At 48.4% G+C, this 19,287-nt stretch overlaps 2 protein-coding genes across 10 annotated transcripts in view; both read left to right on the forward strand.

The window, feature by feature from the left end:
- MVP (major vault protein) overlaps positions 1-17,003 on the forward strand; it is a 25,269-nt gene extending 8,266 nt beyond the window's left edge. For 3 of the 9 annotated variants that reach the window (XM_081885323.1, XM_081885322.1, XM_081885324.1), the window contains exons 2-18: positions 1,043-1,110; positions 1,515-1,644; positions 2,589-2,784; positions 3,311-3,434; positions 3,825-3,956; positions 4,041-4,135; positions 5,402-5,638; positions 6,072-6,197; positions 6,522-6,680; positions 8,032-8,270; positions 9,859-10,056; positions 11,394-11,529; positions 11,798-12,009; positions 13,166-13,282; positions 13,399-13,525; positions 15,265-15,453; positions 16,722-17,003. In XM_081885323.1, coding sequence (XP_081741449.1) covers positions 1,523-1,644; positions 2,589-2,784; positions 3,311-3,434; positions 3,825-3,956; positions 4,041-4,135; positions 5,402-5,638; positions 6,072-6,197; positions 6,522-6,680; positions 8,032-8,270; positions 9,859-10,056; positions 11,394-11,529; positions 11,798-12,009; positions 13,166-13,282; positions 13,399-13,525; positions 15,265-15,453; positions 16,722-16,844 — 2,532 coding nt within the window. In that variant the 5' untranslated portion in view covers positions 1,043-1,110; positions 1,515-1,522 and the 3' untranslated portion in view covers positions 16,845-17,003. Of the gene's footprint in view, positions 1-676; positions 920-1,042; positions 1,111-1,486; positions 1,645-2,588; positions 2,785-3,310; positions 3,435-3,824; positions 3,957-4,040; positions 4,136-5,401; positions 5,639-6,071; positions 6,198-6,521; positions 6,681-8,031; positions 8,271-9,858; positions 10,057-11,393; positions 11,530-11,797; positions 12,010-13,165; positions 13,283-13,398; positions 13,526-15,264; positions 15,454-16,721 lie in introns of those variants that run through there. The other 6 variants (XM_081885325.1, XM_081885320.1, XM_081885326.1 and 3 more) reach the window with 6 other exon arrangements.
- Positions 17,004-17,168: 165 nt separating this feature from the next.
- Positions 17,169-19,127, forward strand: LOC309355006 (fertilization-influencing membrane protein). The gene is made up of 4 exons (XM_081885373.1): positions 17,169-17,335; positions 18,273-18,416; positions 18,780-18,867; positions 19,014-19,127. The coding sequence occupies exons 1-4, from the start codon at positions 17,185-17,187 to the stop codon at positions 19,039-19,041; spliced, it is 411 nt and encodes a 136-aa protein (XP_081741499.1). The 5' UTR covers positions 17,169-17,184; the 3' UTR covers positions 19,042-19,127.
- Positions 19,128-19,287: the final 160 nt, after the last annotated feature.

A 19,287-nucleotide genomic window follows, 5' to 3' on the forward strand; every position in this document is an offset into this window, starting at 1 on the left:
AGGCATCGTTTCCAGGCCTTTGACCATTTTGGTTGCCCTCCTCTGGACACGTTCCAGTTTGTCAGTGTCCTTCTTGAACTGTGGTGCCCAGAACTGGACACAGTACTCCAGGTGAGGTCTGACCAGAGCAGAATACAGTGGCACTATTACTTCCCTTGATCTAGATGCTATACTCCTATTGATGCAGCCCAGAATTGCATTGGCTTTTTTAGCTGCCACGTCACACTGTTGGCTCATGTCAAGTTTGTGGTCAACCAAGACTCCTACATCCTTTTCACATGTACTGCTCTCAAGCCAGGTGTCACCCATCTTGTATTTGTGCCTCTCATTTTTTTTGCCCAAGTGCAATACTTTACATTTCTCCCTGTTAAAATTCATCTTGTTTGTTTCATCTTGTAGTGTTATGAACTTTCATCAGATAAGGAACTGGGAATTAGGAAGCTACTTCAGCATGGTGAGGCAAATCTAGAACTAGGATATGAGAAGTAGGAACCAGCTTCAGCAACATAATAGTGGCTGAGATGTGTGGCCACACTTCTATTATGAGCAGCCCCAGTTCCGTTTGATAAGTTTGTCCTGTCTAAGAACTCCCAATATGATGATTACCATATGTCTCTTCTCCCCAGTCTTTCAAGGTGTGGCCCCTGCCCTTATGATTCCTTCTATGCTGTTAGGGTCATAAATTAAATTGCACCATCCATTTAGCAATCTACTTTCCCTTTAAAAGGTTCTCTCCCACTCGCTCCTCCTCTACCAGGAACCGAAAGCTTCAGGGGGAATTCCTGGCTACAAAACTCTCCAGAAAACAAGCGCTCTGCTCTGCAGTAAGTTTTCTCCTCTCGCAGATTCCGCTTCATTTTAGCTAGTAGACGTCTTCGCTTGGGATGTGCTCTGGATACAATCCATCTAGAATCGGGAGGTTGCTTACAAAAGCAATAATCCCTTCCAAGGCTGGAGCTTGAGGAATTCGGAGTTGCTGAATCCTTCCGTCTGCCATTATCTGGAAATTTAATTTGTCTTGCTTTTTCTCCCTCCCTCCCAGATACCAAGTGCTGCAGCTAAGCTGTTCGAGAAGTCTAGCCTGAGATTTATATTTCCAACAACATTCAGGTCCTGTAACTTCCTGTCCTAGTCTTTTTATGTGCCTGATTGCTAAGCACTTTCCCTGTAATTGCCTGGAGACTTTGGTTCTGCTCCGTGGAAGTGGGTGTGTCCCCTTCGTAGCACCCCCATCCAGGCTTGTGGTTGTTGCTGTATATTGGTTTCTGCAAAATAGGGCAGGGCTGGGTTCCCTCAGTTTGTTGAAGGATTAAGTGCAGCGAAAGGCATTGGTTTTAGCACAATGTGGATACAAAGGGTGTCGCACAGTTCCTCCAAGCCCTGCCCGGGGGGGGGGGTAAGCCTGTGGGAAGGTGACTCAGGAGTCGAGGGTGTGCCCAGGGCAGCATTTTAAACTGGAGATTTCTGTCGGGTTCATCCTATTCAGATTGCCCTCTCTTTACAACCGCTCTCAGGAGTCGAGATGGCAGCTGAATCGATAATCCGGATCCCCCCATACCATTACATCCATGTCTTGGACCAGAACTCAAATGTGACTCGAGTGGAAGTGGGACCCAAGACCTATATCCGCCAAGACAATGAGAGGTGAGCAAGCCTCAAAAAAGGAGGGCAGCGGATGGGTAATTTCTGTTTGCCCCCTTTCCTCAGGAGAGCTCCAGTAGTGCCACAGTGAGTGATGCAAGTGTTAGTACATAATTCCCTGCAGTAGTTATGCTCCTCTTCCTGCTTCTCCGTTTTCTTTTTCTCCCACAGATACACATTTCACTTTTTAATAGTTGTTTATGAGAGGCATCGCCCACCCTTAACCATAAGGTTTGGGTTTTTTGTTTTCGATAAATTGGCTTTATTTATACGTAGGGGAGACCACAGTAACAGAATCGTTCCCTTAAAATGGCTAAAAGAGAACAATGTCAGAAAGGGCAAACCGAACTCTAAAGTTCTTAAGTATGTTACAACAGGCATGACTGTGGAATCTTGCCTAGGCCGAAGCTTACTTCAGCTGCAAAGGACATTCGCCTTTCTGTACTCTATTTGCACTAGTCTGTCACTGCACAGCCTTGTTGTAGGTTTGGAAGTGATTTGCATGAAGTCAGGGAAGTGGAGGGGATCCAGTTGCACAATGGTCATGGCAATGGAGTGCGAAAGGAGAGGCACCGAGAGGAAAGAAGTGGTGCTTTACAAAACGATGGGGAGAGGCTGAAGAGGGTGAGAAGGGCGAAACATTGAGGTTTTGTTTTTTTTAAACAAGTTTTAACAAGGGAGAAAGAGTGAAGATGTATACAACTCACAAGCCACAACCAAAATGCCTTTCTCAGCTCCCTTCTTGCTATACTCAAACCTGGTTTAAACCGCCACATCTTTCCCCTCAGTGTCCTTGCAAGACTACGGGTATAATGAGGTCACTTTGCTAAACCTGAGCTGCCAACAAGCTCAGATATAAGATCTCTTCCCAGCTGCAGAGAAGCCACAAGTCCACAGTCCTAGCTGAGCCTTTTAATTCTTCCCTCCAAACCTGCTTCGCGCTCCAGGATTGTGTTTGCCCCAGTGAAGATGGTGATGGTCCCCCCTCGCTATTACTGCGTCATCCTCAATCCAGTGGTCCGAGGAGCAGATGGTGCCGTTGAGCTCAATGTCGGGGGGCAGGTGCGGCTGAGGCATGCCGACCTAGAGATCAGACTGACTCAGGACCCTTTCCCTCTGTACCCAGGGGAAGAGCTACAGCAGGTAAGGACACGTGAGCTTCTGCTCTCCACAGTGGGGCCCCATAGCGAGGGCACAATCAGAGGGCCATTAGATGTGGGGCACATGTGTTTGGGCTACAGCTGTTAGCCGTGATGGTTCCATTAACCTCCATCATCACAGACAATACGCATTTGAATAGCAATAGCTAGGATCATGAGCAGGACCTTGTGCCCAGGTCCTGCTTGGGGGCTTCGCAGGGGCATGTGGTCAGCCGCTGTGAGAACAGGATCCTGGACCAGATAGGCCTTTGGCCTGATCCAGTGTGGTGTTCCTTTGAGATTCAGCATTTTGGGATTCTCCAGAGGAGTCGGAACATAAGAAGGGTCTGATGGATCAGGCCAGTTGCCCGTTTCGTCTAGCATCCTGTTCTTACAGTGGCCAGCCGGATGCCAGTGGAAATCTTCATGCGCTAATCCAAAAGCAGGACCTGAGCACAAAGCCTTTGACCTGGGAATTGTTCTGTTGCTATGACTCCCTTTGCTCACTGTCTCTCCCTCCCTCTCTCCAGGGTGTTACACCTCTGCAGGTTGTCCTGCCTAACACCGCCCTGCATCTGAAAGCCCTCTTGGACTTTGAGGATGACCATGGCGGCAAATATGTTGCTGGGGATGAATGGTTGTTTGAAGGGCCTGGTAAGTGAGAATAAACTGAAGTTCAGTTGTGGCACAAATGCTTGGTACGCAGAGAGTTCCAGGTTTGATGGCTGGCTTCCCCAGTTAAAAGGAACAGGTAGGAGTTGGTGTGAAGAGACTTCACCTGAGACTTTTGCCAGTCAGACTAGACCAGGGCTTCTCAAACTTGGTCTTCCAGTTTTGTTTTGTATGGACTACAATTCCCATCATCCCTGACTACTGGCCCTGCTAGCTAGGGATGATGGGATTTGTAGTCCAAATCCAGCCAGAAACCCAATTTTGGGGAAACTCCAGACTAGACAATAGGTGGACCCAACAGCCTGGCCTGGTGAAAGGTCAGCTGTGTGGTTTGAGGCCCACCTTCTTGTATAACATCCTTGCTGTTCATAGGCACCTACATCCCACAAAAGGAGGTCGAAGTTGTGCAGACGATCCAGGCCACCATCATTCGGCCCAACCAAGCCATAAGACTTCAGGCACGGAAAGAGTGCAAGGACAGAGAGGGCAATAAGCGCGTGACAGGTATTCCTGCCATCCCACCCGCAGACTTGTAAGGTGTTCTGTTTCTCCAATATGACTTGCCTTGTGACTCCCTCTTCTTCACAGGTGAGGAGTGGCTGGTGAAGCGGGTTGGGGCTTACCTGCCAGGCGTGTTTGAGGAAGTAGTTGATACCGTTGACGCCTATGTCCTGACTGAAAAGGTGAGTGATGGGCTTGTTGCCCCTCGTGGTGAGTGGAGGAGGCATGTGGCTCAAGTAGTTGAGCAAGGATGCTTTGTAGGATATTGTTAAGAGTGCTCAAGGTCCATACTTTGGAGAACGGGGAATCGCAACAGCTCTGAGGGGAAAATGATTGCTCATCAGCTACCTCTTGGCTCTCCAGCCTAGGCACTTACAGTTGATTACCCTGCAGGTGGTTGAAAATATAATATTTTCAGAGTCAGAGCAAACAAGTGGGTGGGACAGCTTTTATTTTTGCCCCCCTCTGCTTCTCCCTCCCTGCTCATTAGACTGCCAGGGAAGAGGCCAATATCTTTTACCAGAGCTCTGAACTGACCACTTGCAAAGTTTTTTTTTGAAATATATAATTCAGCTTAGGGCCATGTAAAATTAGGCAAAGGGCCTCAGATGGCTCACTTGTGCTCCAGCCCAGTGGTTCCCAATTAGTTAAGTACTGATGACCCCCTGTTTTTCAAAAGCCAAGCTGTTAAATAGTTCCTTTAAACAGCCTACCTAGACCATTCCCCATGCTCAGGGGTAGGCAACCTAAGGCACGGGGGCCGGATGCGGCCCAATTGCCTTCTCAATCCGGCCCACGGATGGTCTGGGAATCAGCATGTTTTTACATGAGTAGAATGTGTCCTTTTATTTAAAATGCATCTCTGGGTTATTTGTGGGCCATAGGAATTCGTTTATTATTATTATTTTCAAAATATAGTCCGGCCCACCACATGGTCTGAGGGACGGTGGACCGGTCCACGGCTGGAAAAGGTTGCTGACCCCTGCCCATGCTGCAGTTGGCGTGGCCACCTGTTGGTGACCACATGAACTGCAGAACATGATGGCACCTTAGGTTTTTATGTATATAGAAAGATATATGCAGTCTATGCATGTGTGCGGGGGGACGGGACAGAATTTAAAATTGTCAAAAAGCCATGGAATGGATCACAGATTTTTTTTTAAAAAAACCACATGTTCATTAATCTAGATAAAACCTGAGTTGTTACATAACTTCATCAGACTGAAGTTATGTATCTTTTCCCCCCTAATGCATCTGAATATTATTGAAGTATGATGGTACAGTATCACAGCTGGCTAGTAGAAAGTGGTTGGCTACCACAGCCAGCCAGAATGACTAGTTGTGTGTGTGGAGGTCACTTGTATGAAAAGTATGTGGGAAAACAATGGTGGTTTCCCCCACAAATTCATGCCATTGTCTCTTTCCTTCTTACCCTTCCCTCCTCATAGAAAGCACTGCACCTCCGGGCCTCAAAGACGTTCCGGGACTCCCAGGGTGTTACCCGGAAGACAGGAGAAGAGTGGCTGGTCACCATGGCTGACACCGAGGCCCACATCCCCGATGTTTACGAGGAAGTCCTGGGTGTTGTCGATATCACCACCCTGAACAGCTGCCAGTACTGCGTGGTTTGTGACCCAGTTGGAGCAGATGGCAAACCCCAACTGGGACAGAAGAAGGTGATCAAGGTATGCGCCCAAACTCAGGTAGCACAGAGGACTTTGGGGGCACAGTACTTTAAACCTCAGAAAGCACCATGGGAGTTTCACACTAGTAATTATGGCCAATCTCTTTACACTGTAGGAGGGTGAATGTATTTATCTGTATACTGATATTAGGCAGGGGCCTGCTAAAAACTTCATTCTTTTGCCAAGTCCAGGCACCTAATTTTAGTATGTGATATGTGGTTTTAGTGAGTACAAGTGTTTTATAATGTTGTGTGTGTTTTTGTGGTATTTTTTAATTATTGCTTTAGACTGTCTCGATCACTTAGGAGGTCTTTTGTTCTAGTAAGTGGTATATACATTTTGTAAAATAGAATCGCCACGTTTCTCAAGCTGGCTGGAGCCGCCCCCTGCCTCCCTCTCTGATTTTCCCCAACCCTCATTGCTGTTTCCGCAGGGGGAGATATCGTTCTTCCTGCAGCCTGGAGAGCGGCTGGAGCAGGGCATCCAAGACGTTTACATCCTTTCGGAAGAAGAGGGCCTCCTGCTCCGTGCCCTTCGCCCCTTGGAAGAAACAAATGAGGTAGGAGGACCTGAGCTTGCAGTGGGGGCAGGTCCGCTGGAGCACATGGGGCGCTGCTGCCCCATTGCGTGACCGCCAGCCCAACCAGTCCAGGGGCCTCCTCTTTAGTCTCGGCAGCAACAGCAGGTTGGGGGACAACACTAGAATTCCTTGGCTCTGCCTCTCATTGGCTCTGGCCTCCCTGCCTTCTGCCCTCCCAGTGGTAATCGGCACCGGCCACCCCTGTGAGCTTGTGCTTGCGCCAGGGAAAAAGACTGGTGGCATCAACGCAGGTGGGCATGGGAGGAGCCATTTCCCCCTGTTGTCTTTCTCCCTCGCACCCAGGACGGAGAGGAGGTTACGCACAAGCCGGGTGACCGTTGGCTGATCCGGGGGCCCCTGGAGTACGTGCCGCCGGCTGAGGTGGAAGTGCTGGAGCGGCGCCACTCCATCCCGCTGGCTGAGAACGAGGGCATCTATGTGCGGGATATCAAGACGGGGAAGGTGAGTGGAGCAGGCAAGACAGCGGTTACCGGATATCGGCTGCTCCTGGAGAAGCCTCTATGCAGCGCGGCCTAAACACACCAATTAGCAGCACCCTTGAGACACACACACCTCCAGAGGTCACTGCTAACAAAAGTATCGTGGCACTCTGGACACAGTTTGTGTATTTGTGTACATTATTTATTAACCGTCCTTCAGTTGAAGCTTAAGAGCAGGCTTCTCTCTCTCTCACTCTCTCTCTCACACACACACGTGTAAAAGATATCATATGACTTCTATTCTGGTGCCTTGGTTGTGGTCCTTTGCAGGGATTAGAAGGAGAGTCCCTTGAATATGATCCTCTGCTAGAAGCAATGCTGAAGGTCGTTTTCTGCCGGCAGGAGACCCCAGTAAAACGTCCCTCCAGCAATCCAGCTGTTTTGCTGTTTCGCTGGAGAGGGTGTCAGGAAAGATGGCACTCCTGGAGGGACTGTGTTCAAGTCAAAGGGTTCCAGGGTCAGATTTTCCCAACTCTTTCTGAGCTTATTGGGGCAGCTGAACTGAAGCTTGCTCTCTGATCACCGGAAAGTGCACAACCCCCTCAGAAAACTTTAAGGAATTAGAGGCATTTCTCTTGGCATGGAGGTTGCACACCGTTTGAAAAGCTAGGACAGGTTTTTCCAGAAAGGTTGGCTGGCCCATGTATGGTCAGTTGTACTTCCTGGGCGCCATAGGGTTGCTCAACACTATAGAGGGTGGTCAGAGGTCCTTCGAGAAGGAACCATTATGAGGAATTGTGGTTCCTTTCTTGCGCTCTGTAACAGAATGTGCCTCAAACCAGCCCACTAGTTTCTCCTTTCACATGATGGGGAAGACTATTGCTCTTGAAGCAAGACATTCGCTACTTGATGTAACACCCTCTCCAGTTAATTGGGTTCCTTTCCTATGTCGTTATTTTTTTCCAATAGATTGAGAAAAAAGTATACTTTCCAATGCTTGGTATGTTTGTTGGTTATTTGTTCCTTGCTTTTGTACTTGCTCCCCCCTCCCAAATAATAAAAATTAATTGCCAGAAAGAAAGAAAAAGCATTTGAAAGAAAGAAGCCATTTTGTTTGCTAGGCTGCATAAAGTGAAGATATAATATTCCATGTTATTTTGGTAGGCTTTTCAGCCAGTGATGTTACTGCAGTATATTTCAATCTATTGTACCAGAGCTCAGCATAGTTCCTGACAGTGCTCTATCATCTATCTATCTATCTATCTATCTATCTATCTATCTATCTATCTATCTATCTATCGTCTCTCTCTCTCTCTCTCTCTCTCTCTCTCTCTCTCTCTCTCTCTCTCTCTCTCTCTCTCTTTCTCTCACAGGTCCGAGCTGTAATTGGCCACACTTACATGCTGTCTCAGGATGAGGAGCTGTGGGAGAAGGAGCTTCCGCCCCACGTGGAGGCCTTGTTGACTGTCGGAAGGGACGCTCTTGTTGATCGTTCCAGGGATATATCTGAAGGGGGCACTGGGGCGGCCCGTGACCGGACTCGGGTCGTGACCTACCACGTCCCCCACAATGCCGCAGTGCAAGTGTACGACTACAAGGAGCGGAAGTCCAGGTGAGAGAGGACCAATGAGGGAGTGTGAGATTTCCCTCCACCCTTGGAAGAAAGCTAAACGTGAAATATGAGGGGAGCAGTATGTTATTTGAGGGTCTTGCTTAACTCAGTAATTGGGAAGCCCATGTTCTTCCATTACGTCGTTGGACTACAACTCCCATTGTTCCTGTTCCTTGGCCTTGCTGGGCTGGAGCTGGTGGGACTTGAGTGCCCACTGTCCACAAGTTCCCCCACCCCTGGCTTACATTTGGGAATTAATTTCAGGAATTTGTGGCCTCTGACCCACCAGGAAGCTTTTCCTCCTTAATCGTAGGTGGAGGGGTTGCTGGTCTGTTCTGCGGGAGTTTCCCACAAGGCAAAGCATCGCCCTGAGAAGCTCTGAGTGAGCTTTTTCTTGGCAACGGCTGATGGTGGAATGAAGCCTTAGCAGCCCCACCCTCCCAATTTGAACTTGCTCCCATAAGCCCCTTGCCTGAGAAGGGTGGCTCCTCAAAGAGCCAACCCTTTGGCCTGAAGGCGGCAGGCATTCCTGCTTTGTTTTGCGGCCTCTCGCCTGGCATTCTCCCTGTGGCAGACTCTTCAGGTGAACTGGGCTTGGAGGAAGGCACCTGTAAGGGGTTCTGCAGGCCCCTGGCTAGCAACCTCTGGTTCTGTATCAGGAAACCTTGGCCAGTGACACAGCAGCCCTAGTTTCTGCTAGTTCCACCTGCTCTGTCTCTGCCCTTGTTCCAAGAGCCTTGGCACCAAAAGCAGATAGTGTGACCAAGGTTTCTTCTAGGCGAGCTCTCTTGTTCGTTTTTCATTCATTCACCCGCATCCTTTTGTGTTCATATCCTGCTTTTCCCTCAAGGAACTCGAGATAGCATCCATGGCTCTTGCACATGTGCATACACACATTTTTATTTTATTTTATTTTAGCCGCAACCCTGCAATGTAGGTTAGTTTGAGAGCTCGTTCCTAGCTTATTGTTTCCCAGTGAGCTTTTGACAGCATGGTTGCCTTACAGCGGGTTTATTCTGCCCAGGATGGGCAGGCAGACCTGTATTGTGAGGCCCACAGGCTTCTGTGAGGCCCACAGGCTCCTTAGAGAGTTTCTCTAGAAGACTAGAAATAATGAAAGGAAGCCACTAATGAAAGGACCTCCTAACATGGGATCAGGTGTTTTCAAAACTGGGGGCGATTCATCACTCATCCTACTCTTAATAGGAAGCCGCAAAACGAGTGGAAACATTTTATGAACCTTGTGGGAGACCTTTTCTGAACAGGACTTCCTTGTGAGTAAGCATTTTGAAAGGACTGAGGTCATAAAGATGGGCATCGCTGGTCAGTTCTGCACTGCTCTAAATGCTTTGTGAAGTCCCGCTTTTAACTCCAGTTCTGTTGTGGAAAATCAATGTCTCAGCAGGACTAAATGGCAGTTTAGGATAGATGGCAGTTCTGTCCTGGTTGAGCAGTATCTTGGGAACACCTCCGATGTAGGCGGGCAGTGAAGGTCTGTGCTGGTGGAGATGCCGTGTTCCTTTCAAGAGTTCATTTCTAAGTCGGTTGGAAATGAAGTTTAATGCCCCCTCCTTTTATTCTCCCTCAGGGTGGTCTTTGGGCCAGAACTTGTGCTTCTGGGTCCAGATGAACAGTTCACGGTGCTCAGCCTGTCGGGGGGCCGACCCAAGCGCCCCCATGCCCGCCGCGCCCTCTGCCTCCTCCTGGGGCCGGATTTCTGCACTGATGTTGTCACCATTGAAACGGCTGACCATGCTCGCCTGCAGCTGCAACTGGCTTACAACTGGTGAGTTGGAGACTACTGCTGAAGGGAGGCCGAAGGGAGACCCTCAGGTGGGCCAGGAGGGGGTTGTGCTGAGGGATGGGGACATGTTGATAACAGTATGGAGGGCTGAAAGTACAGTGGTACCTCAGGTTAGAGACACTTCAGGTTACAGACTCTGCTAACCCAGAAATAGTACCTCGGGTTAAGAACTTTACCTCAGGATGAGAACAGAAATCGTGTGGCGGGAGTAGGAGGCCCCATTAGCTAAAGTGGTACCTCAGGTTAAGAACAGTTTCAGGTTAAGGACGGACCTCCACAACGAATTAAGTTCTTAACCCGAAGTACCACTGTATGCACAGAACTGAGTATTTTTGTTTCTTTTTTATGTTAACTATAACTCTTCCAGCGCATGCAGGCATACACTGTGTACCTTATTCTCCTCCCAGAATTCATGTGTTTTTTTTAAGCCTCTGGGTTAGCTCAGTTGGTAAAACATGAGATTCTTAATCTCAGGGTTCTGGGTTCAAGCCCCACATTGGGTGAAAGAATCCTGCATTGCAGGGGGTTGGGCCAGGTGACCCCTGAGGCCCCTTCCAACTCCATAATTATATGAAATAAAACAGGATGGGGAAAGACGCATGTGTCACCCAGGTGTCTTTACAGTTCACATGTAAAGCAAACGTGGGATGTATTTCTTTTTTAAACGAGAAAGAACACATGATGGAGTGGAGGGCAACCCGCCCCTCGCTCCCCAGATTTATTCTCCACCTTCCCTCATTGTGCCCTGTAGTATTTAAGCCATTTCTCCCAGTCCTCTGGCTCAGTTCCAGCATGGCAGACAGGCTGGGAGGAAACTGGCCAAAAGAAAACTACGGTGGTACTTCACGCAGCAAGGCTGCAGCAAAGTGTGTTGTGTGTGCCAGGGAGAAGCTGTCATTTCCACCCCTCACTCATTCCTGGTCTGGGTGGGTGGGTGTGTTTTGAAATAAACCCTGACCCACTTATGTAAGTAAAAGGGCAGAAACACAAACATGTCTCCACTGCATTTTATATGGCACAAAGTAATTTTTTCAGCAGGATCACAATGGATAAAATGTGAGTTGGAGGGAAGGAATGAGGTGGGGCCATGGGAGGTCAGGTCAAGTTGGCTAAGAGTTGTGGGAGATGACAGATAACAGTATCTGTCAGGGAAGACAAGTGTGTTTTGCTGAAGTCCCGTTCCATAAGTACTGGAAGACGGTGCTGCCAAGGCAGGCAGGCTCGCTGAACCTTGACTGCACACTGCTGCTGTCATGTATTTTTTTATTTGTTTATACAACTGAGGACTATCAAGTATATCCACCAATTTCCCCCCTCAGGCACTTTGAGATCCCCTCTGCTGCTGAAGCTTCCCGCCTGTTTAGCGTCCCAGATTTTGTGGGTGATGCCTGCAAGACCCTGGCCTCGCGTATCCGGGGGGCTGTGGCTGCCGTCACCTTTGACGACTTCCATAAGGTAAGCTGTGTTTTCCCCCTTGACTTCCTGTCACTCGGAGGGCACAAATACTTATATGTCTCTATTTTTTCCCCTTTCTGTTTGGAAAAAAACAAATCCTTAGTCCTGTATTCATCAATATCCATGGCCAGACCAATATATTTTGCTGCCTAAGGCAAAGTGGCGGGTCTTGGTTTTGCATTGTCATTTCCCCAGTTCATTATACTAATGCGTTCGCTGGCGCGGAAGCTGTGAAATGCTATTTCTTACTGGAAGTAAATGTTGCCAGAACTCGAACCGCCTGATCTGTGCTGCCGTGTTTGGCTTCGATGGGGAAGGGACCATGCGCGGCTCCCTCCGCTTCGCCCCCAACGGCCTCGTCATCAGCAGCATTGACATCCAGAGCGTGGAGCCCGTGGACCAGAGGACGCGAGATGCCCTCCAGAAAAGCGTCCAGCTGGCTATCGAGATCACCACCAACTCTCAGGAGGCAGCTGCCAAGTAGGGAACCTCTCCGGGGGGGGGGGCAGGGGGGGACCCTCAAGCCGACTCTTCCCCAGCTACGCTCCAATCCATGTGACACTTCCTTGGCCAAAGCATTGCCTGGTCCCTCCTCCTCTTTGGCCTGTTATTCCTGTTCCCCTGTTAGGACAAAATGTCCATGAAACAACCATCTGTCCAGAATTCTGACTCTGGAGCATCGTGATACATGCAGTATCATTTTGGAAAATCTTTAGAAATCATGCTAGTTGCTTTTTTAAAAAAAACACAAAAACCCAATGTAATTCATAGCGACTTAAGACAACATGAAAACCACCCTAAAAATAAAACAGAAAAATCTAAAACTCGTTCCTTTTATAAAAAGGCAGGACTGTTTTCTATATCCAGTCTCTGCGCACACATCCAATATTCTGCATGTACATGGCATGTAGATTTCAAAATCCTGTACCAAATTAAAGCTGGTCTTTGTGGCCACCAGGAATTACACATTTATAGCTCTTTTTCCATCCAAGATTAGCTCCCAGAGTAGCTCTCAATAAAAACTCACGCAAGTGGTACAATAAAATTAGGGATTTGGGAGGGGAAGATCTCTTCGGTCCAGACCCCGGGCTCTGCTCTGCTCTCATTCAAAGACAAGCAGCCCTCTCTGCTGGGCAAATGAAAGAGCTGTACACACACCCCTCTTGTGTCCTGTTGCTTGTTCGGTTTTAGCTAGCTGCGTGAAGAGGCAAGGAGCTAAACCGGGCTCTGCAACCACCGGAAATCTGATTCGGGCATCTCTCTGGCTTCTGAAATTTCAGCAGGTCATTGAGGTGCCACACTTTCAAGCATGTCTTGGCAGCTGCATGGGCAGTTTAAGGCTTCCCAAGCTCCTTTCTTGACTCCATCCAAGTATCCACATCTATTGCTTTCCAAACATCCAAGCCCCACAAGGAGTTTTTCCTCTTCACTCGCCCCTCTCCATCTTCCTGACCCTTCCACAGGTGGCAAGTGGTCTCTCCCACACCTTCCCTTTCAGACCACCAGAGCTTCAGACCAAGAGAGGACGATATGGCAACTTTTTTGCAGTCCTTCAAATGGATGAATCTCTGCCCTGCCCACTCTGCCCTTCTGTTTTCTCCTTCTCTGACACCATTTTCTTTCCCCCACATCTCAGGCACGAAGCAGAGAGGCTGGAGCAAGAGGCTCGTGGGCGTCTTGAGCGGCAGAAAATCCTTGACCAGGCCGAGGCCGAACGGGCCCGGAAGGAGCTGCTGGAGCTGGAAGCACTGAGGTGAGCGAGTCAGGATTGAGAAGGGGCCAACCCCGAAGTGGCCCAGAGCCTAGCATGGGCCCGGCGGCAGATAACGACCAGGGGGGCTTCACCTTCCCTCACTCCTCTCCCCACAGCACAGCGGTCGAGAGCACCGGGGCGGCAAAGGCCGAAGCCCAGTCACGGGCAGAAGCTGCCCGGATTGAAGGTGAAGGGGCAGTACTGCAGGCCAAGCTGAAGGCCGAAGCTACAGCCATAGAGACGGTGAGCTCCTCTGCGTCCTCTTGTGGTTCTTTCCTAGTCTTGCCTCCCTCTTGGCGCCAAGACAGTGGCGGCTCTCCTGTTCCCCTCTCTAGCAAAGGGCAGTGGTACCTTGGTTCTCAAACTTAATCCATTCTGGGAGTCCATTTGACTCCCGAAACCGTTCAAAAACTAAAGCGTGGCTTCCAATTGGCTGCAGGAGCTTCCTACACTCAATTGGAAGCCACGATCGCAAACTGGAACACTTCCAGGGTTGGGGAGTTCAGGAGCCTATATGTTCGCCAGCTAAGCCGTTCAGGAACCAAGGTGTGCTGCGGGCTGCTGGGAAAACTCATCTGAAAACTATGTTGACTGCTATAATTTCTTCTTCTTTTTTGTATTCTTTTTTTAAAAATCTCCATAGCATTTGTCACCAAACAGTTTTTTATACATACACAGTTTCTTCTTGACTTCCCACCCCTCCTTTCCTGATGTTTGTTTTTTAACTCCTTTTTATTAACTGTTTCGATAATCCACGGCTTCTGTTTCAAATCTTGCCTGCCACTTCATGTATGGGTGATAATTTGATAGATAAATCCATCTGTGGTCTCATTTCCTCCTTAAACACTTCATCATTGTGCCCTTGTAATTTAGCAGTCAATTTCGCCATTTTTCCAACTGCTATAATTTCCCTCCCAACTGTCAGAAGCTTGCTTACTCTCCTCCTTTCTGTGCTTAACTCATAACTGCGCCTTTAGCCTAATAATAGCGTTGTTTTGGTTCTCTGTTTTGTAAGCACAGTTCTCTAGCGCTTGCCAGGGTTGGGGCATTTTGCTACAGTAGTGGATTTTTTTGCACAGAGATAGAGTTGAGTTGGATGGCATGCTGAGATCCATTTCAGCTCTAGCATTCTACCCTTGTCTGAGTGGAATTAAAAATTCCTGATTAAGAAAATGTTTCTTAATCAATACATCAAGAACACTACACTCGGGAACGCCGGACCTGGAGACTTTTAAAATTCCATGGCTCAGCTAGTCCAGGAGCCTTTGGCTCGGTGGCTCCTTCGGCGGGCCCTAGGCCCTGGCAGCTGCCCAAATTTGTTTAAAAGAAATGATGGCTGTATCAGTGGCACGTTTGAATTTTTAAATACATTGACTGAATCCAGAAGTGCCTTTCTGTATACAAAAGCCATCTTCCTCTTGTCGAAGTGGGGCCTTTCTTTATACCCTTGTCTCCAGGACATTGGGAAAGAAAAGTGGAAAATAATAATAATAATAATAATAATAATAAATGCTTTTCCTTTGGTGTAAAGCTCTTCCATAATTGGAAGTATGAGACCCAGTTATCAAGACTGCATGCCACACACTGCTTTGCTTCTAGGCTCTTGTGCAGATGTTTTAATGTAGAGCTGGCTTTAAAACTGTGGCCCTCCAGATGTTGGTGAATTCCCAACTCAAGCTACCTTGAGTCCTGCCAGGGGGAAAAGCGAGGTATAGATAAATCTGCAATAATATATAATAATCGGCCACCATGGTCAATGGCAAGGAATGGTGGGAGTTGTAATCCAAGGCCATCTGCTCCTGGTCTAAGGAACCGTGCTAGTGGACTGCTTTGGCTTCCACTCAGATGTTTGGATCCAAACCAATGTGTCCTCCTATGTGCAATGTTTATTTCAGAAAAACAGCCCAAACCCTTTTATGCTGGTTGTCATTGTCCCATGTGCTGAGCATGTTGCGCACTTTCTTCCCCACCATCCCTTGCAGGAGTCGGAACTGAAGCGCCTGGACCGAGCGCGAGAGCAGGAGCTGCGCTTCTGCAAGACTCAGGCTGAGCTGGACGTGGCTCGGGCGGAGGCTCTGGCTGCTGTTGAAGTGAAGAAATTTGAGGCGGTGATAAATGCGCTGGGGGCCAGCACTATCCGTGACATTGCTGTGGCCGGCCCAGAGATGCAGGTGAGAAGCGAGGAGAGGAGAGAGGGTTCTGGAGCAATAGGGAGGGGTTCTTTAGAAGTGTGTCACTTTTATCGGGGAAGGAGCCATAGCTCAGTGGCAAAGCTTGTGCTTGGTCCCAGTTCTTTCCCTGCTGGCTGCTTCCGTTAGGAAGGATGAGCCTGCCAGGTGGAGTAGAAGATAACTGAGCTTTTTCTAAAGCAAGTAACTTGACCTAGCCTAAGGACTTGAGGGATGTGGGGGGACAAAACAGAACTTGAGTGTTAGCAACAGGGAATCCTAAGAGATTGCTATGTTTTGGCCAAGGGGATTGATGAATTATCTCACTAATCTTGTGCAAGGTCCTTGAGCGGGTGGTTGCGGACCAGATCCAGGCATTCTTGGAGGAAAATGATTTTCTAGATCCATTTCAGTCGGGGTTCAGGTCTGGTTTTGGCACAGAAACTGCTTTGGTTGCCCTGTATGATGACCTCTGTTGGGAGAGAGACAGGGGAAATGTGTCCCTGTTAATTCCCCTCAACGTCTCAGTGGCTCTCAATACCACTGACCACTGTATCCTTCTGGAGTTAGGAGTGGGTTGCCCTGAGTGCCCAGCTGCACCCCTATCTGCAGAGCGGTAGCCTAAGTTTGGTTCTCTGTGCTCTGGTAACCTCTAGATTAGATTACTGCAAGACATTATATGTGGGGCTGCCTCTGAAGATGGCTTGGAAATTTCAGCTGGTGCAGAATTTGGCAGCCAGGCTGCTCACCTGGGCAAGATGATTTGAGCATATTACACTGATCATGGCCTGACTGCACTGGCTGCCAATGAGTTTCCAGGCCTAATTCAAAGTGCTGGTTTTGACCTTTAAAGCTTTAAATGGCTCAGGACTACCTCTCCCCATATGACCCAACCTGGACCCTGCAATCATCCTCTGAGGCCCTTCTTCATGTGACTCCTCCATGAGATGTCTGGAGGGTGGCAACACAGGAATGGGCCATTTCTGCGGTGGCTCCCCATTTGTGGAATGCCCTCTCCAGGGAAGCTTGCCTGGTGCCTTCATTACATATTTTTAGGCACCAGGTGAAGATTTTTCTCTTTAACTAGGCCTTTGGCTGATTGATGTTCTATGCCTTTCAAAATGTGTTAGTGGGAGGGGGGGTTATTGGTTTTTGTTATTTTATTTTATGTCATTTTATATTTTTAGGTTGTGCCCTGTGATCGTTGGATGAAGGGTGGTATACAGATTTAATTATATTATTATTAATAAAATAAATTATCTTCCATGCAGGCAAAACTACTCCAGGGCCTGGGCATTCAATCCACACTCATCACAGATGGTTCTTCCCCTATCAACCTTTTCACAGCTGCAGGAGGATTGTTGGGGATTTTGCCCAAGCCTTCTGAGACCTGATAGATCCTGGAGATGGATGCTTCCCTTCCGGATGAAAGCTTTCTTTAAGTACCTTTGCAAACAACATAGAATGTAATAATTTCCCCAGGCCATCGGAGCCTCCTTTGAATGTGCCTTTTTTTTTTTGTACAAGTATACAATAAACACTGAAGCAATCTATTCTCTGTAATTCCCTTACTCATTTTCATTTAAACTATGGAGTTGTCGTCTTGTGGGAACATTGATCCTGGGTTTGTTGGGAAGAATCTTGGCTTTTAAGTGAAGGAGGGAGTGTTGGTCAGAGATGGGAGGCACATCCATTGTGAGGTCATAGAAAGTGGGTGTGGCCAGGAGAGCAGCTATGCTGAGCAGAGGGCAATTTCTGCTACTCCAGCTCCTGTACTCTTTTACAAATCTCCCTGGGCTGATCCTGAGTAGTCCTCTGCTTGTGACAGGTGAACACAGGTCTTCCTCCACTGGGCCTCCTTCCACCCCACTCATCCCCAGCAGCAGTGAATGCTGCAGAAGTGACCATGGCTCAGTGCTATTCCTTTCAGGCAGAGGATCCCAGGTTCAATATCTGCATCTCCCGTGAAAAGGGTCTGGATTAGGAAATGATGGGGAAGACCTTCCAGCTGAGATGCTGGAGAGCTGCTGCCAGTTGGGGTAGACAATACTGATCTAGGTTTAAGGCTGCTTCCTAGACCTTGCCTTATGAACCCTGGGATGTTTCATCTGGCTGTGTGAAGGGTCTCTCCACAGTATAATTTTGACCCCTGGCATTTCCACGCTACTCGTTTTAAACTGCTTTAATTGAAAGCCATAACAGGGAGTCCTTGGATTCTGATCTAGAAATGTGTCAACAACCTTGCATTATTTTTATATTTTATATTTTTATACGGTTCCAGCCCTGAATCAACCAAGTTAAGGCCCTTTGAAACTACATGTTATACTTGTTGAAGTGATATGGTTACTGCCAAAATTCCCCATTACCGCAGTAGCTTCCAAGTAGGTTCTCAGCGGAGATTATCGTCCCAATAAGGTTCTGATGATGTTGGATTGCTGAGGCCTCTTTCCTTCTCCATGTTCGTCTTGCAGCACAGATTGTAGCAGGAAACATTTGCTCCTTTTTAACTTCCGCTCTTGCCCAAGCAAAGTAAAGGGCTGTGCGGGGCAACTGTTTGCGAGGCCAAAAGGAGTTTGCGGTGGGCTGTGTGGGGCCTAAATCAGGGCTACGCTAAAGCATTAGCATTGTGTGGCTGGCTGGTAGAGAAATATTCATTGCTGCTGCAATGCAAAGGCGTGACTGTTCGTGGAACAGGAAATCAGTAGCAAATGTTTCTTTGAAAACAGATTTTTTTGTGTGCTTGCGTTTGTAATGAGGTAAATGGACTAAGCACAGGAATGCTAAAAGCGCCCACTGATGGGAGGTGCTTTTGGGGCCCACAGCTCGTGCAGGAAACCCGGGGAATGCCACCGAGCCGGATTTGTCCCGACATCAGCCGCTCTGGTTTGATTATCCCGACACAGATGAGAAGAAGATCCTTGCTGTTTACAAGCTCATTGGAGAGCAGCCTGAGTTTATTCCCCCAAGTGAGTCCCCCTGCCACTCCTGTCTCTTGACCCTCTCTCAAACGCTCCCTCCCCAATAGGACCTGCAGGGGAGGGGGCTGAGCACAGCCTTTGCAGGAACCAAGTCCCAGCATGTGCAATCCCTGGCATCTCCAGGTAAGAGCTGGGAAAGACCCAGAGTGCCACTGATGGCCTGAGTTGACCATATTAGGCTAGCTGGACTAATGGCCTGATTCACCCTGCTCTATGCCTAACCTCTGCTGTCCTCCCTTTCCAGAATGATTCAGGACTGCTTTGGGCTTTCTCCTCCTTGCCCTAGCTCTGCTCTAGCCTTGCCCTATTTCCCCATGACAAACCAACCCTCCTCTTCTCTGCCCCCTGCAGGTTCATTCCCTCACCAGCTGCGTTATATCCTAGTGGGATCCATTATACTCATCCTGCTGTTCTTCCTCTATCAGATCATATCGAAAGTGTATGTGTCATTTTGGTCGGTGTATATTATGCTGCAAGTATTCTCCCTGCCTCCTTATTGCCTTTGGATATCATTATTTACTCCCACCTCCACGGATGGAATGACACCCCTTCCCCTCTTTCTTCTTCTTCCGCAATTTCATTCAGGATCTTCAAGAAGTCAAATGCAGGATAAACATCCAGGTGATCAGCAGATACGGCTCTGTAGCCAGCCAGCCACTCTTTGTCTTTTCCTCTGTTCAATAAAAGGCTATTGAATGAGGGGGTTTTTTTGCAATTGGTGTGATGTGCCAATGGAAAATCAAAGGGGGAAGGAGAGAGCTGGGATTGACAGGTTTGGTTTATGGGGCACACGAGGGCTTAAACAGCAGACAGACCTAAGTTCAGTACTGCGAGTGGCCGGTGGAAGGCTTAGCAGGGA

Source organism: Podarcis melisellensis, assembly GCF_964234715.1.
Source record: "Podarcis melisellensis genome assembly, chromosome: 13".
Classification (NCBI taxonomy): domain Eukaryota; kingdom Metazoa; phylum Chordata; class Lepidosauria; order Squamata; family Lacertidae; genus Podarcis; species Podarcis melisellensis.

Excerpts from the sequence above, each read along its gene's own strand:
- LOC309355006 (XM_081885373.1), top strand. The coding sequence starts at position 17,185 with ATGCTGAGCAGAGGGCAATTTCTGCTACTCCAGCTCCTGTACTCTTTT. Across the intron at positions 17,336-18,272 it reads CCCACTCATCCCCAGCAGCA|CTCGTGCAGGAAACCCGGGG; the intron begins GTGAATGCTGCA and ends TGGGGCCCACAG. Across the intron at positions 18,417-18,779 it reads GCCTGAGTTTATTCCCCCAA|GTTCATTCCCTCACCAGCTG; the intron begins GTGAGTCCCCCT and ends TGCCCCCTGCAG.